At 40.7% G+C, this 14,334-nt stretch overlaps 1 protein-coding gene across 1 annotated transcript in view; it reads left to right on the top strand.

The window, feature by feature from the left end:
• madd (MAP-kinase activating death domain) overlaps window positions 1-14,334 on the top strand; it is a 241,808-nt gene that overhangs the window by 117,649 nt on the left and 109,825 nt on the right. The window contains 1 exon segment of the mRNA XM_080190554.1: window positions 1,420-1,606. Coding sequence (XP_080046680.1) covers window positions 1,420-1,606 — 187 coding nt within the window.

Genomic DNA, 14,334 nt, shown 5'->3' with positions numbered 1-14,334 from the left:
AAAGTCAATATCTTTTCCCAAAGATATGGGAACCTAAAACTAGAGGGCATAGGTTTGAAGTGAGAGGGGAGAGACACAAAAGGGTCCAGAAGGGCAGTTCTTTTAGACAGAGGGTGGTGAGTGTCTGGAACAAGCTGCCAGAGGTAGTAGTAGAGGCAGGTACAATTTTGTCTTTTAACAAGCATTTAGACAGTTACATGGGTAAGATGGGTATAGAGGGATATGGGCAACTGGGGGCAATTGGGATTAGCTTAGAGGTTTAAAAATTAAGGGGCAGCATGGACAAGTTGGGTTGAAGGACCTGCTTCCATGCTGCAAACCTCTGTAACTCTATGACTCTTTGTATTGTCTGACAATCCTCATCACTATCCACAACTCCTCCAATTTCTGTGTCATCTGTGAACTTACTAATCAGACCAGCTACGTTTTCCTCCAAATCATTTATATGTACTATGAACAATAAAGGTCCCAGAACTGATCCCTGTGGAACACTGCTAGTCACGATGTGGAGATGCTGGTGTTGGACTGGATAAACACAGTAAGAAGTTTCTCAACACCAGGTTAAAGTCCAACAGGTTTATTTGGTAACAAAAGCCACTAGCTTTCGGGCCTCTGACCCTTTGTCAGGTGACTGGAGTGTTCTGATCACAAACTGTTTCTGGGGTAGATCCCATTAGGCCTTGGGTATTTATTTACTTTAGTGCTTCTTCAGACGCCCAATACCACCACCTTTTTGATATTGACATGACCCAGAATATCTACACACCCTACCCTAGGCTCCTTATCTATCAAGTCCCTCTTTTTGGTGAATACTGAAGCAAAGTATTTATTTAGTATCTAGCCCATTTCCTCTGGTTCCATGCATAGATCCCCTCCACTAGCCTTGAGTGGACCAATCCTTTCCCTGGCTACCCTCTGGCCCTTTACATACATATAAAATGTCTTAGGATTTTCCTTAATCCTGTTTGCCAAGGACTTTTCAGGACCCCTTTTAGCCCTCTTAACTCCTTCCTTAAGTTCCTTCCCGCGTTGTTTATATTATTCAAGGGTTTCATCTGTCCTAAGCCCTGTCCACACCTAGGCGGAGTGAGGGAGGACTAAAGGACAGCAGATAGGTGGAGTGAGGGAGGGCTAAAGGACAGCGGACAGGTGGAGAGAGGGAGGAGTGAAGGACAGCGGATAGGCGGAGTGTGGGAGAACTGAAGGACAGCAGATAGACAGAGTGAGGGAGGACTAAAGGACAGCGGATAGGCGGAGGGAGGACTAATGAACAGCAGATAGAGAGTGAGAGAGGACTGATGGACAGCAGATAGAGTGGTTGGACTGTCAGCTCCACTTTGGCCTTAGTATCATTTGATGAGCTTGTGTATTATTCTGCACTCTGAATGCAGACTATAACTCCAGATGTTTGGGTTGCAGTGAGAATCAGCAGTTCCTGAAGGAGCTGGTACACAATGTTCTTGATGGTCAGGGAGTTGGCTGGTTAAATATGAAGAAGGTACGCCGTCTGTTAGAAAACGAGCAGCTTCGAGTCTTTGTCCTGAGCAAACTGAACAGAACCATCCAGTCTGAGGAGGATGCTCGCCTTGACATTCTTAAAGACGTGGTAAGGAGAACTTAATTCATTGGTAGAACCAATGTACAACACCCATCTCTTCAAACTCTCCTTGCTCTCTCCTGAACCTGATAGCCTGGAAGTCTTGCTTTTTCTTTTCACTTCCCCAGTATTGACGTTTTGACAGGGAGCACTCCCACAGTCTTGACCCTCTGACAGTGCAGTACTCACTCCCAGCACTGACCCTTTGACAGTGCAGTGTTCCTTCAATATTGATGCTGTGACAGTGCAGCACTCCCTCAGTACTGATCCTCTAACAATGCAGTACTCCCTCAGTACTGACCCTTCGACAGTGCAACACTCCCTCAGCTGACTGTTTGACAGGGCAGCACTCCCTCAGCTGACCCTTCAACAGTATGGTCCTTCCTTTATTCTGCACTTGTGTGTTTAGATTATGTGCTAAAATCTCTGGCATTGATCTTGTCATGATGTAGAGATGCTGGCGTTGGACTGGGGTAAACACAGCAAAAAGTCTCACAACACCAGGTTAAAGTACAACCAGTTTATTTGTTAGTAATCTCACCAGCTTTCGGAAAAGGTGTTCCTTTGTCAGGTGTGTGAAAGGTCCTGCTTTCCTGATGTCCGTCAGTGTGTACAGTATGTCATGGCCGTTATTATTGGCATCATTTGTGTGTCAGTGTGTACATTATCTTGTGACCATTATTGTTGCTGTAGTTGGTCTGTGTGTGCAGTATGTGGTGTCCTTTATTGTCTGTGTAGTTTTTGCAGTAGTGTCTACAATATGTGGTGACCACTCATTGTTGGTGTAGATGGTGTACAGTATGTGGTGACCATTATTGTTTGTGTAGATTGTGTTCATTATGGGGTGACCATTTCGTTTGGTGTAAATAGTGAGTGTGCAGCATTTGATGACCATTATTGTTCATGTATTTTGTGTCAGTGTGCACAGAATGTGGTGACCATTATTGTTGATGTAGTTTGTGACAGTACTTCCTGTATATGTGCTGATTATTACTGTTGGTGTAGATAGTGTATATACAGTACCTGCTGACCATTATTGTTGGCCCAGTTTGCGTCAATGTGTACTGTATTTGGTAACCTTTGTTCTTGAGGATTGTGTTACTGTGTGGAGTGTGTGTTGATTATTGTTGCCAGTGTAGTTGGTGTGTACACAAACAATAATGGTCACTACATACTGTCACACAAATTATGTAAATAATAGTGGTGTCTACATATTATACACTGACACAAGCTACATCAATAATAATGGCCACCACATACTATACACACAAAATACACCAGTAATAATGGTGTGTCTGTGTGCGCAGAATGTGTTGTCTACTATTATTGGTATAATTTTTATGTCCATGTGTACAGTATATGGTGACCATTATTGTTTGCCTAGATTGTGTCAGGTTGTACATTATGTGATGACCAGCGTTTTTTGGTGTAGCTGGTGTACATACAGTACTTGGTAACAATTGTTATTGATTTAGTTTGTGTTTCAGTATACACAGTACGTGGTGATCATTGTTGTTGGTGTAATTTGTGTGTGTTCAGTATGTGATCATTATTGTTGGTGTAAATGGTGTGTGTACAGTGACTGGGAACCATTATTGTTTGTCAAGTTTGTGTTACTGTGCACTGTATTTGGTTCCCATTATTGTTGTAGTTTGTGTGCCAGTGTATATAGTATGTGATGACCATAATTGTTTGTATAGTTTGTTTTAGTATGTACAGTAAATATTGGTGTAATTTGTGTTAGTGTTTACAGTATGTGATAACCGTTGTTTGTGTGTCAGAGTGCAAGCATGCAATGACCATTATTGCTGGTGTAGTTTGTGTGTCAGTTTGCATAGTATGTGGTAAACATTTGTTTTTGAGTATCTTGGATGATTTGTGTGATGACCCTTGAATGTCAGTGTGTACGATATGTAGCAATTTTGTGGCTTGATTTTTGGCACAGGTCAACATAAGATGGTATGATTCATACATACCACTAGGAAGCCTTTATCAAACAAGGTTTAATTAAGAATACAGTTAACATATAATAAGAGAATTAGCAATAACTTATAGAGTCATAGAGGTTGACAGCATGAAAACAGTCTAACTTGTCCATGCTGCCCTTTTTTAAACCCCTAAGCTAATCCCAATTGCCCGCATTTGGCCGATATCCCTCTATACCCATTGTACCCATGTAACTATCTAAATGCTTTTTAAAAGATAAAATTGTACTTGCCTCTACTATTACCTCTGGCAGCTTGTTCCAGATACTCTCTACCCTCTCTAAAAAAAATTGCCCCTCTGGACACTTTTGTATCTCTCCCCTCTCACTTTAAACCCATGCCCTCTCGTTTTAGACTCCCCTACCTTTGGGAAACATATTGACTATCTACCTTGTCGATGCCCCTCATTATTTCATAGACTCTATAAGGTCACCCCTCAGCCTCCTACGCTCCAGAGAAAAAAGTCCTGGTCAATTCAGCTCCTCTTTATAACACAATCCATCAAGTCATGGTAGCATTCTAGTAAATCTTTTCTGCAGTCTTTCTAGTTTAATAATATCCTTTCTATAATAGGGTGAGCAGAATTGCATGCAGTATTCCAAGTGTGTCCTTACCAATGTCTTATACAACTTCAACTGGACATCCCAACTCCTGTATTCAATGTTCTGGACGATGAAACTAAGCATGCCGAATGCCTTTTTCACCACTCTATCCCCCTGTGACTCCGCTTTCAAGGAGCTGTGAACGTGTACCCATAGATTTCTTTGTTCTGTAACTCTCGCCAACACCCTACCATTAACTGAGTAAGTCCTGCCCTGGTTCAGTCTACCAAAACACATCACTTCGCGTTTGTCTAAATTAAACTTCACCTGCCATTCACCAGCTCACTGGCCCAATTGATCAAGATCCCATTGCAATTGGAGATAACTTTCTTCACTATCCACTATGCCACCAATCTTGGTGTCATCTGTACCATACTAATTATGCCTCCTACATTCTCATCCAAATCATTAATCATAATATAATCATTAATAGATACCTGAGCTACACCGCTGGTCACAGGCCTCCAGTTTGAAAAACAACTCTCTACAACCACCCACTGGCTTTTGTCAAGAAGCCAATTTTGTATCCATTTAGATACCTCACTCTGCATCCTGTGAGATTTAACTTTATGCAACAGCCTACCATGCAATACCTTGTCAAAGGCCGTGTAGACAACATCAACTTCCCTGCCCTCAACTTCTACCAATTACCAACAAGGAAAAAAAAACGTGATATTGTATAAACCTTAACAGCTCCGAATACTGTTCTAACCAAACAAACCTTCTGATGAACATATACCTGTTCCAGGTTTAGCACAGAAAATAAGTATGCTCACATGATGCTGGATTTTCGAGCTCTGCAACACCTGCTGTGACTTAATCCTTTGGATGGAGAATTGAAAGCTCTTGAGCTTCCAGCACACCTCAAGGTAGAGATACAGCCACTGTTTGCCTCTAATTAGCAAACCACCATGAGCAAAACATGCGTGCCAGCAAAGCTGCCTCTAACTAGCCAGCAGAGTTTCTAATTCCAGGAAGAGAGAGACAAATACTGGCTCAGTCTGGAGTCCAACAACTTCTAACTAGCCAGCAGCCAAAAAAACTGAAAGTAAAGAACACTTCCACCTAACTGTCAATCATTTCCCCCTTAACAATTCAAGAGGGTCATAAAACTTGTAAAACTCCAGTACGTTGTATGAGGCTCAGATTAAAAATAAACAAAAATCTCTAATAACAATAAAAGATGCCACTAGACATCACACAGTACCAGTAACAAAAAAAGGGTTACTTACAAACTGCAGAGAACACGATTAAAAATACATTTCTTAAAGGCACAGTTGTGTCACACTTGACAGTGTTTTCAGTATGTGTGGACTTTTGTTGTGGTGTCAGTATGTACAGTTTTTGGTGACCATTATTGTACGTGTAGTTTGTCAATCTGTACAGTATGCCATTATAGGTTCTGTGTATACATATGTAGTGACTATTATGTTTGAAGAAATTTGTATGTTGTTGTGTACGGTATGTGTTGACCATTGTTGTTGGTATAATTTGTATGTCATTGCGTATGTTATGTGGTGACTCTTGTTGTTATAGTTCATGTGTCTTTGTATATTATGTTGTGCCCGTGTTGCTGTAATTTGTGTGTCAATCTGCGTATGGTATCTAGTGACCAGTATTGTTGTGGTTTGTGTGTCAGCGTTTAGATTATGTGGTGACCAATATTATTGGTGTATTTTGTGTGCAAGTGTGTATAGTATGAAATCATTATTGTTAGTGCCGTTTGTTTGTCAATGTGCACAGTACGTGGTGACCACTGTTGTTGGAGTAGTTTGTGTCAATGTGTACACTGTATGTGTTGACCGTTATTATTGTTGTAGTTTGTCTGTCAGTGTGTACAGTATGTCGTGGCCATTATTATTAGCATTGTTTGTCAGTGTATGCAGTCTGTGATGACCATTATTGTTTGTGTAGCTTGTGTGTCAGTGTGTACAGTATGCAGTGACCAATGTTTTTGGTGTAGCTTTTCTGTCAGTATGTACAGTATGTGGTGACCATTGTTGTAGTTTGTGTGTCTGTGTACTGTTATGAGGTGGACATTGATCCGCTCTCTGAGAACTAACACTTAACCACTCAAAGGAGTACCTCACTTCATAATCTGTTAGTGTGTGTGAAGTAATACGATCTGCTCTCCAACATCTTTTAGTGGTTAAATCAAAATAACTACCTGAGACTATCTCTGTAAAATCAACAAGCAACAATTTATTTAACTAATTAACAGTGAACAGGTTAACTAAACTATCAACAAACTAAATAAAACATTATTCAAATGGAATGATGTTTAGGTAAATACAATTCCCACTTTTTAACAAAAAAAAGAACTTTTAGTCTCTCCCTAAATTACAAATGTTTTATCGCGAGTTTGAAAGTGAGAAAAAAAATGAAGCCATCTTTTCGTGATGATGGTTTTTTTTAAGCAGGGGAGTGTTGCAAAGTTGAGTAGAATGTAAGAATTTGGTGTTTGTAAAATTATTTTTAAAATTCATGGGCGTCTTTCAGAATATTCTGTCTTTCTTCTTTGCTATCTTCGCTATAGAGATGAGGCTTTCTTTTAAGACATGAATGAGGTCATGAGAGCCAGCAGTTCTTTTTCTCTAAGAGCTGTGAGCGATGATAGGTGGCAGATGTTCTCCCTGTTTGTCTCACTGCCCCTCATCTCTTATACCCCTTATGCCATATTAATATTTCCCACAATATGATTAGTTTTCAGGTTACATTCAGGTTACCAATTTCAAATCTAATAGATTGCTTGGTATCTATGCGCCTAATGTAAACTGATTGGCTAAAATTCAAAAATAGACTGTTGTCTTGGCGACACTACTGCCAAGCTGCCTCATACAAATGTTTCAATCTGTGTACTGGCATCATAAGGACCTGCATTTTTAAAAACTTCTTTTTAAACCCTAAGTACAGAAAAAAACACTACCTTTTAAAGGGGCCATGCAATGCTTTCACATCTTAGCATTTTACAAGTTTTAAATAATTTTACAAACGCCAAATTCTAACATTCAATCAACTTCAAAACACCTCTCCACTTAGGAAAAAACTGAACTGTCATCATGAAAAGTTTGCTTCATTTTTTTTCTCCCTATTAAACTCATGATAAAGCATCTGCAATAATTTACATGATCCACACCATGTACAATCTGTAAATTAAATGTAACATAAGACTCTAATGAAATAATCTGGTGCTCTTGTCCTTGAACCTTTCCAAAAATGTCAAAGGATTGTCATCAATTTATACAATCACCTGTGATGCATTATTTGAAATGTAAATGTTAAAATGTTGTAAGGCCATTACCAAATTCAATAATTCCTTTTTAATTGTGGAATATTTTGACTGGTAGAGATTGAGTTTTTTTGAGTAATGAGTGATAAGCCTTTCAATTCCATGATCATCCTTCTGTAACAATACAGCTCCAATACCAGCATCACTGGCATCGATGGTGACTTTAGAGGGTCTCAAAAAATTTGGTGTGGCTAAAACAGGTTATATTTCAAATTCTCAAATGACACCTGACGTTGTTCTGTCCATTGAAATTTCATGTTCTTTTTTAACAAATCTGTCAACGGTGCCACTATGCTACTAAAGTTTGGTACAAATTTCCTATAGAATCTGCTCAATCCCAAAAACCTTCCTCCTTTGAGGATGATCTTGGAAATTCCTTGATGGCCTTCGTCTTCACATTTCTCAGTGTCATCCATCCATATCCAATATTGTGTCCTAAGAATGTCACTTCCATCTGCGCAAATTCTGTTTTTGCCAAGTTTGGCTTCTGTAATCTCTCGAAGAGCTCTGCCTAATGCTGCATGTGATCTTTCCATGAATGACTAAAGATCACTAAGTCATCTATGCAGGCAGCACAATGAGTCAAATCCTACAACAACTCTGTTCATAAGCCTTTGAAAAGTGGCTAGAACATTTTTCAGCCCAAAGGGCAATAGTTTAAATTGATATAGCCCATTTCGGGTGACAAACTTCTTTCTCTCTCTCAGACAAAGGTACTTGCCAGTAACCACAAAGTGAGTCCAACTTTGTGATGTAAGCCGCTTGTCCAACTTTTTCCACACAACCCTCCAGCATTGGACTTGGGCATGAATCAGATTTAGTCACAGCATTGACCGATATGCTACGCAGAATCATTGAATATCATCTGGTTAAGGAACCAACACAAGTGGCAAACTCCACTCACTTTGGCTCGGCTCTATGATGTTGTCTTGTAGCATCACTTTAGCTTCCTTCTGAACCTGTGCTGCTTTGAGAGGATTAGGCCAATAAAGGTGTTGTTTTATTGGAACAGCATTCCCTACATCAGCCTCATGTACTACCTCATTAGTCCTCCCCATTTTATTTCTACATAAGTCCTCATAGCACTGGAACAAGTCTTTCAATTCAGTTCTCTGTTCCTCAGACACACAACTCACTGCCTTATTCCATTCCCTAAGTAGTTCATTATTCAATTTATTCTGAGGCACATCAAAATCCACATCATTGGGATTTAATCCCTGACTCTGAATGGCAGTAACTAATACCCGTTTCTCTGGTTCCCTTTCCCTGTCATAGTACTGCTTTAGCATGTTCACATAACATACCCTATACATTTTCTTCTGATCTGGCATCTTTACCAGATAATTCACCTAAATTAACTTCTTCTCGATCTGATAGGGGCGGCATGGTAACACAGTGGTTAGTGCTGCTGCCTCACTGTGCCAGTGACCTGGGTTTGATTCCCGGCTTGGGTCACTGCCTATGTGGAGTTTGCACATTGTCCCTGTGTGTATTGCCATGCTAATTTGCCCTTCAATGTCAGGAGGAGCAGCTAGGTAAATATGTGGGGTTACGCAGATAGGGCCTGGGTGGGATTGTGGTCAGTGCAGACTTGATAAGCCGAATGGTCTCTTTCTGCATTGTAGGATTCTGTGATTCTATAACCACTAAACCTTGCTTTGAAGGAATCTCTGATTATTGGTAACAGCACCCATACTTTAACCCCATGGGCAAACGTACAAATTTTAGATTTCTTATCTGCTTCTTGTTTCATTAACTGCAATGCCATGTTAAAGTGTTGTCTAACTAATTCACCCACTTTGTTTAATCTATCTCTCACCTTAGATACATAATCCAACCTTGAGGTCTCTGACTTCAGACCTACCAACTTTTCCTTAATTAATTTGAAGTTTCTCTTCTTATCCAAATATCAATTCAGATGGAGTAAAGTTTATTTATTAGGCAATGAAGTTACTGTGAAAATCCCCTAATCACTACACTTGGCGACTGTCTGGGTACACTGAGGGAGAATTTAGCATAGCCAATGCACCTAACCAGCACGTCTTGCAGACTGTGGAAGGAAACCAGAGCAGCTGGAGGGAATCCACGCAGACATGGGGAGAACATGCAAACTCTGCACAGACAGTGTCCTAAGCCGGGAATCAAACCTCGGTCCCTTGTGCTGTGAAGCAATAGTGCTAACCACTGTGCCATTGTACCGCCCTCCTGAGTTGATCCATTTGGAGCGTCTCTAATAATAAATAATATTATGCCAATCCTTTCAGTAATATTGGCAATAAACCCTCAACATTGTCTTTAGGGTCTGGTGCCACCTTTCCAATGCTCCCTCTGCTTCAGATGGTATGTACTCGATATAAAGGGTCTGATGCATAAACGATCCATGATCTCCTTAAATAATTTGACAGTAAAATTGGGCCCTTGGTCTTACTGAATCTCCCTGGGTAATCCATCACGGGTAAAGAAAGCAAGCAACTCCTCCACGACCTTTTTTGCCTTGATATTCCGTAAAGGATTTGCCTCTGAAAACCTAATGGACGCATCCATTATGGTTAGCAAATACTGGTTCCCACTTTTGGTTTTAGGGAGGGACCTACACAGTCAATTATAACCCGTGCAAAAGACTCTGGACTTTCAGGAAGTGTTTGACAAAGTCCTGCAAATCTTGAGATTATCATGCAAGATTAAAGCACATACGATTGGGATGGAAAGAAAACTGGTTGGTAGAGAGGAAACAAAGAGTAAGAATTAATGGTGCTTTTCAAATTGGCAGGCAGTAACGAGTGGGGTGCCGCAGGTATCGGTTCTGGGACCCCAGCTATTCACAATATATATTAATGATTTGGATGAGGAAACAAAATGTAACATCTCAAAGTTTGCAGATGATACCAAGTTGGGTGGGAGAATGAACTATGACGAGAATGCAGAGATCCTTCAGAATGATCTGGACAGATTGGGTGAATGGGCAAATCAATGGGAGATACAGTATAATTTGAATAAATATCAGGTTATTCACTTTGGAAGCAAAAACAAGAAGGCAGATTACCACCAGAATGGCTGTAAATCGGGACAGGGGATCTGGGTGTCCTTGTGCACCAGTCGCTGAAGGTAAGCAAGCAGGTGCAGCATGCGGTAAAGAAGGCAAGTGCAATGTTGGCCTTCATTGTGAGAGGTTTCAAGTACAGGAGCAGGGATGTGTTGTTGCAATTATACAAGGCCTCAGTGAGGCCACACCTAAAATATTGTTGCAGTTTTGGTCTCCTTTTCTGAGGAAGGATGTTCTTGATCTTGAGGGAGTATAGCAAAGGTTTACCAGGCTGGTTCCAGGAATGGCGGGACTGATGTATGAGGAGAGATTGACTAGGTTCGCATTATTTTGCTGGAGTTCAAACGAATGGGGGTGCGGGGGATCTCAAAGACTTATAAAATTCTAACAGGACTAGACAGGATTGATGCAAGGAGAACATTTCTGATGATGGGCAAGTCCAGAACCAGGGGTCATTATCTAAAGATTCAGGGTAGGCCATTTAGGACGGAGGTGAGAAGGCATTTCTTCACCCAGAGTGGTGAGCCTATGGAATACATTACCACAGGAAATAGTTGATGCCAAAACATTGAATGTATTCAAGAGGTGGTTGGATATAGCACTTGGGGTGAATGGGATCAAAGGTTATGGGGGAGAAAGCAGGATTAGGCTGTTGAGTTGGATGATCATCCATGATCGTGATGAATGGTGGAGCTGGCTCGAAGAGCCAAAAGGCCGCCTCCTCCCCTATTTTCTATGTTTCTTCAAATATGGGAATTGACATCGAACGTGCTGGTTTTATCATTGCTTGTGGCCTTCCTACCATCTGACAAGTATGACAGGACGGCAAAATTCAGCCACATCTTTATGTAATCCAGGCTAATAAAAATGCGGTTTAGCATTTTAGCTGTATCTTAGCCTGAGTCTTCCTCAGTCCTGGATGAACTCCTACAGGTAATTCGTGTGCTACCCACAATATGTCCTGTCTGTTTTCTACTGGCAACACTGGCGAACTTCTGCCCATTTCTTATTTGCACTAACCTGCCAAGGTCACTCTTTTGCCTTAAGATTTTATCCTTCAGGTAGTAGCATTCTGGAATACACTGATTCCTTTTTTGTATGAGTTTTATGATATAAATCCTTTATCGGCTCATCACCTGTTGTACCCCCATTAATTTTTCAGAACTAAACACCTCTGCCTGATCCTCTACCTGCTTAGGTTTTTCCTTTACCATCTCAGCGAACAAGAGTGTCAATTAACTGGACCGCAACTCCTTCATTTTTCTCTTTTATTCTCCCTTCTTGTTTCAACTTATGGCTGAGCGATCTTGTCACCACAATGTGGAAAAATTCCAGGGTATTTTTATCTTTTAACTTTTCGATTTGATTTATTACTGTCGCATGTATTAACACAGTAAAAAGTCTGACAACACCAGGTTTTAGTCCAACCTATTTATTTGATAATATTCTCAAATAAATAGGTTGGACTAAAACCTGGTGTTGTCAGACTTTTTACTGTGTTTACGCCAGTCCAACGCCGGCATACCCACATCATGACATGTATTAACATACAGTGAAAAGTATTGTTTCTTGCGTGCTATAGAGACAAAACATACCGTTTATAGAGAAGGAAACGAGACAGTGCAGATTATAGTGTTACAGTCATAGCTAGGGTGTAGAGAAAGATCAACTTAATGCAAGGTAAGTCCATTAAAAGTCTGACAGCAGCAGGGATGAAGCTGTTCTTGAGTCGGTTGGTACATGACCCCAGACTTTTGCATCTTCTCCCCAAAGAAGGTGGAAGAGAGAATGTCCAGGATGAGTGAGGTCCTCAATTATGCTGGCTGCTTTGCTGAGGCAGCGGGAAGCGTAAACGGAGTCAATGGAGGAGAGGCTGGTTGCGTGACGGATTGAACTACATTTACGACCTTTTGCTCCTTACGATCTTGGGCAGAGCAGGAACCATACCAAGCTGTGATAAAGAAAGGCTGCTTTCTGTGGTGCATCTATAACAGTTGGTGAGACTCTAGCTGACTTGGCAAATTTCTTTAGTCTTCTGAGAAAGTAGAGGTGCTGATGGGCTTTCTTAACTATAGTGTTGGCATGGGGGGACCAGGACAAGTTGTTGGTGATCTGGACACCTAAAAACTTGAAGCTCTCGACCCTTTCTACTTCATCCCCATTGGTATAGACGGGCATGTTCTCCTTTACACTTCTTGAAGTCGATGACAATCTCCTTTGTTTTGTTGACATTAAGGGAGAGATTATTATTGTCACACCAGTTCACCAGATTCGCTATTTCATTCCTGTATTCTGTCTCTTGGCTCTTCAGTTATTGTCTCTTCAGTTCCCCGATTTTCTTTTGACTTTTCCATTACAATGGGCATCATGCCCACCTGCGATCCAGCAATATTGTTTCCAGGGATAAACTGTATTCCTGGATTAGCCAAGTTTTCCCTTACTCCCACAATCACTTTCCCAGACTGGGTTGGACTTTCTATCCTTATTTTACATAGGGGAACACTACTCTTTTATTTTATTCCACAGATTACTACTCTCTCAGGCAAGGAGTACAAATATTCTCAGTCTTATTGCTAGAGACAGACTAGCTCCTGTATCTCTCAATATTTTAATTTCTTTACCTTCTTCCTGTGTTCTGTCTGAGTAAATCTTACCCACATAGGTGAAGTCTTTGAGAAGACGGGCGCTATCTTACTATTCAGCCCTGCCTGGGCTGTGCATTCTCCTTCAGCTCCTCAACTTCTCTGGAGATTTCCTTCACTGTTTTATCTCACTGGTTGAGCTTCTTTTACCACATTGTTTTTCCCAGTGCCTTTCTTAAGCACCCCCGCACTACACCTTTGTGTTTCCCACCATTCCCAGTGTGTTCCACTTTTTGTTTTTCATTGAAGGATCTCCTCCTTTCCCAATTTCTATCCCTCACGGAATGGAATTGTTGTCGGAAGCTAGTTTCAACTTGTGCACTGATATGTATTCATCTGCCATCTCTGCAGCTCTTCTTGCTGTTTTGACTTTCTTTTCTTCAACATGTGTTCTTATCACTTCTGGAAGGGAGTTTTTAAACATCTCCAGCAGAATAATATCTCTAATAGCCTCATATGTCTTCTATCTTTAATGCTGTCACCCAACTATTGAAGTTGCTCTGCTTAATTCTTTGAAATTCAACTTATGTCTGACCTGGTTCTTTCCTTACATTTCTGAACTTGTGTCTATATGCTTCTGGCACCAATGTGTAAGCATTCAAAACAACCTTCTTTACTTCTTCTTATTTTCCTGACACCACCTTTGACAGCACTGCAAATATTTCAATAGCCCTGCCTACCGACTCGGTTTGAATTAATATTACCCACACCTCCTTTGGCCATTTCATCTGTGTAGCCAATTTTTTAAAGAAAGTGAAAAAGGCTTCTGCGTCTTTTTCATCAGGTTTTGGTAATGTTTGCGCATATTTGTATATATCCCTACCAGGTGTTTGGCTATGCCGAGCTTACTCATGATCACTTCTATCTTGTACTTTTACTTCTGTCATTTGAAGTCTTTTTGCCTCAAATTCCAACTTCATCTTTTCCAACTCAAACTATCTTTCCCTTTGTGTGTCTTTTCTTTCTTCTGTTAGGGCCTTCCTATGTGGTGACCATTGTTGTTAATGTACTTTGTGTGTCAGTGTGGACAGTATGTTGTAACCATTGTTGTTGTGTAGTTTGTGTGTCAGTGTGCGCAGTATGTGATGACCATTATTATTGGTATAATTTGTGTGTATGCATACAATAAATGGTGACCATTTTTGGCATAGTTTGTCAGTGTGTACAATATGTGGT

Source organism: Carcharhinus amblyrhynchos, chromosome 6, assembly GCF_965287045.1.
Source record: "Carcharhinus amblyrhynchos chromosome 6, sCarAmb.v2.hapA, whole genome shotgun sequence".
Classification (NCBI taxonomy): domain Eukaryota; kingdom Metazoa; phylum Chordata; class Chondrichthyes; order Carcharhiniformes; family Carcharhinidae; genus Carcharhinus; species Carcharhinus amblyrhynchos.
The sequence above is the reverse complement of the archived record's forward strand: the minus strand, read 5'-3'. Positions and strand labels throughout refer to the sequence as shown.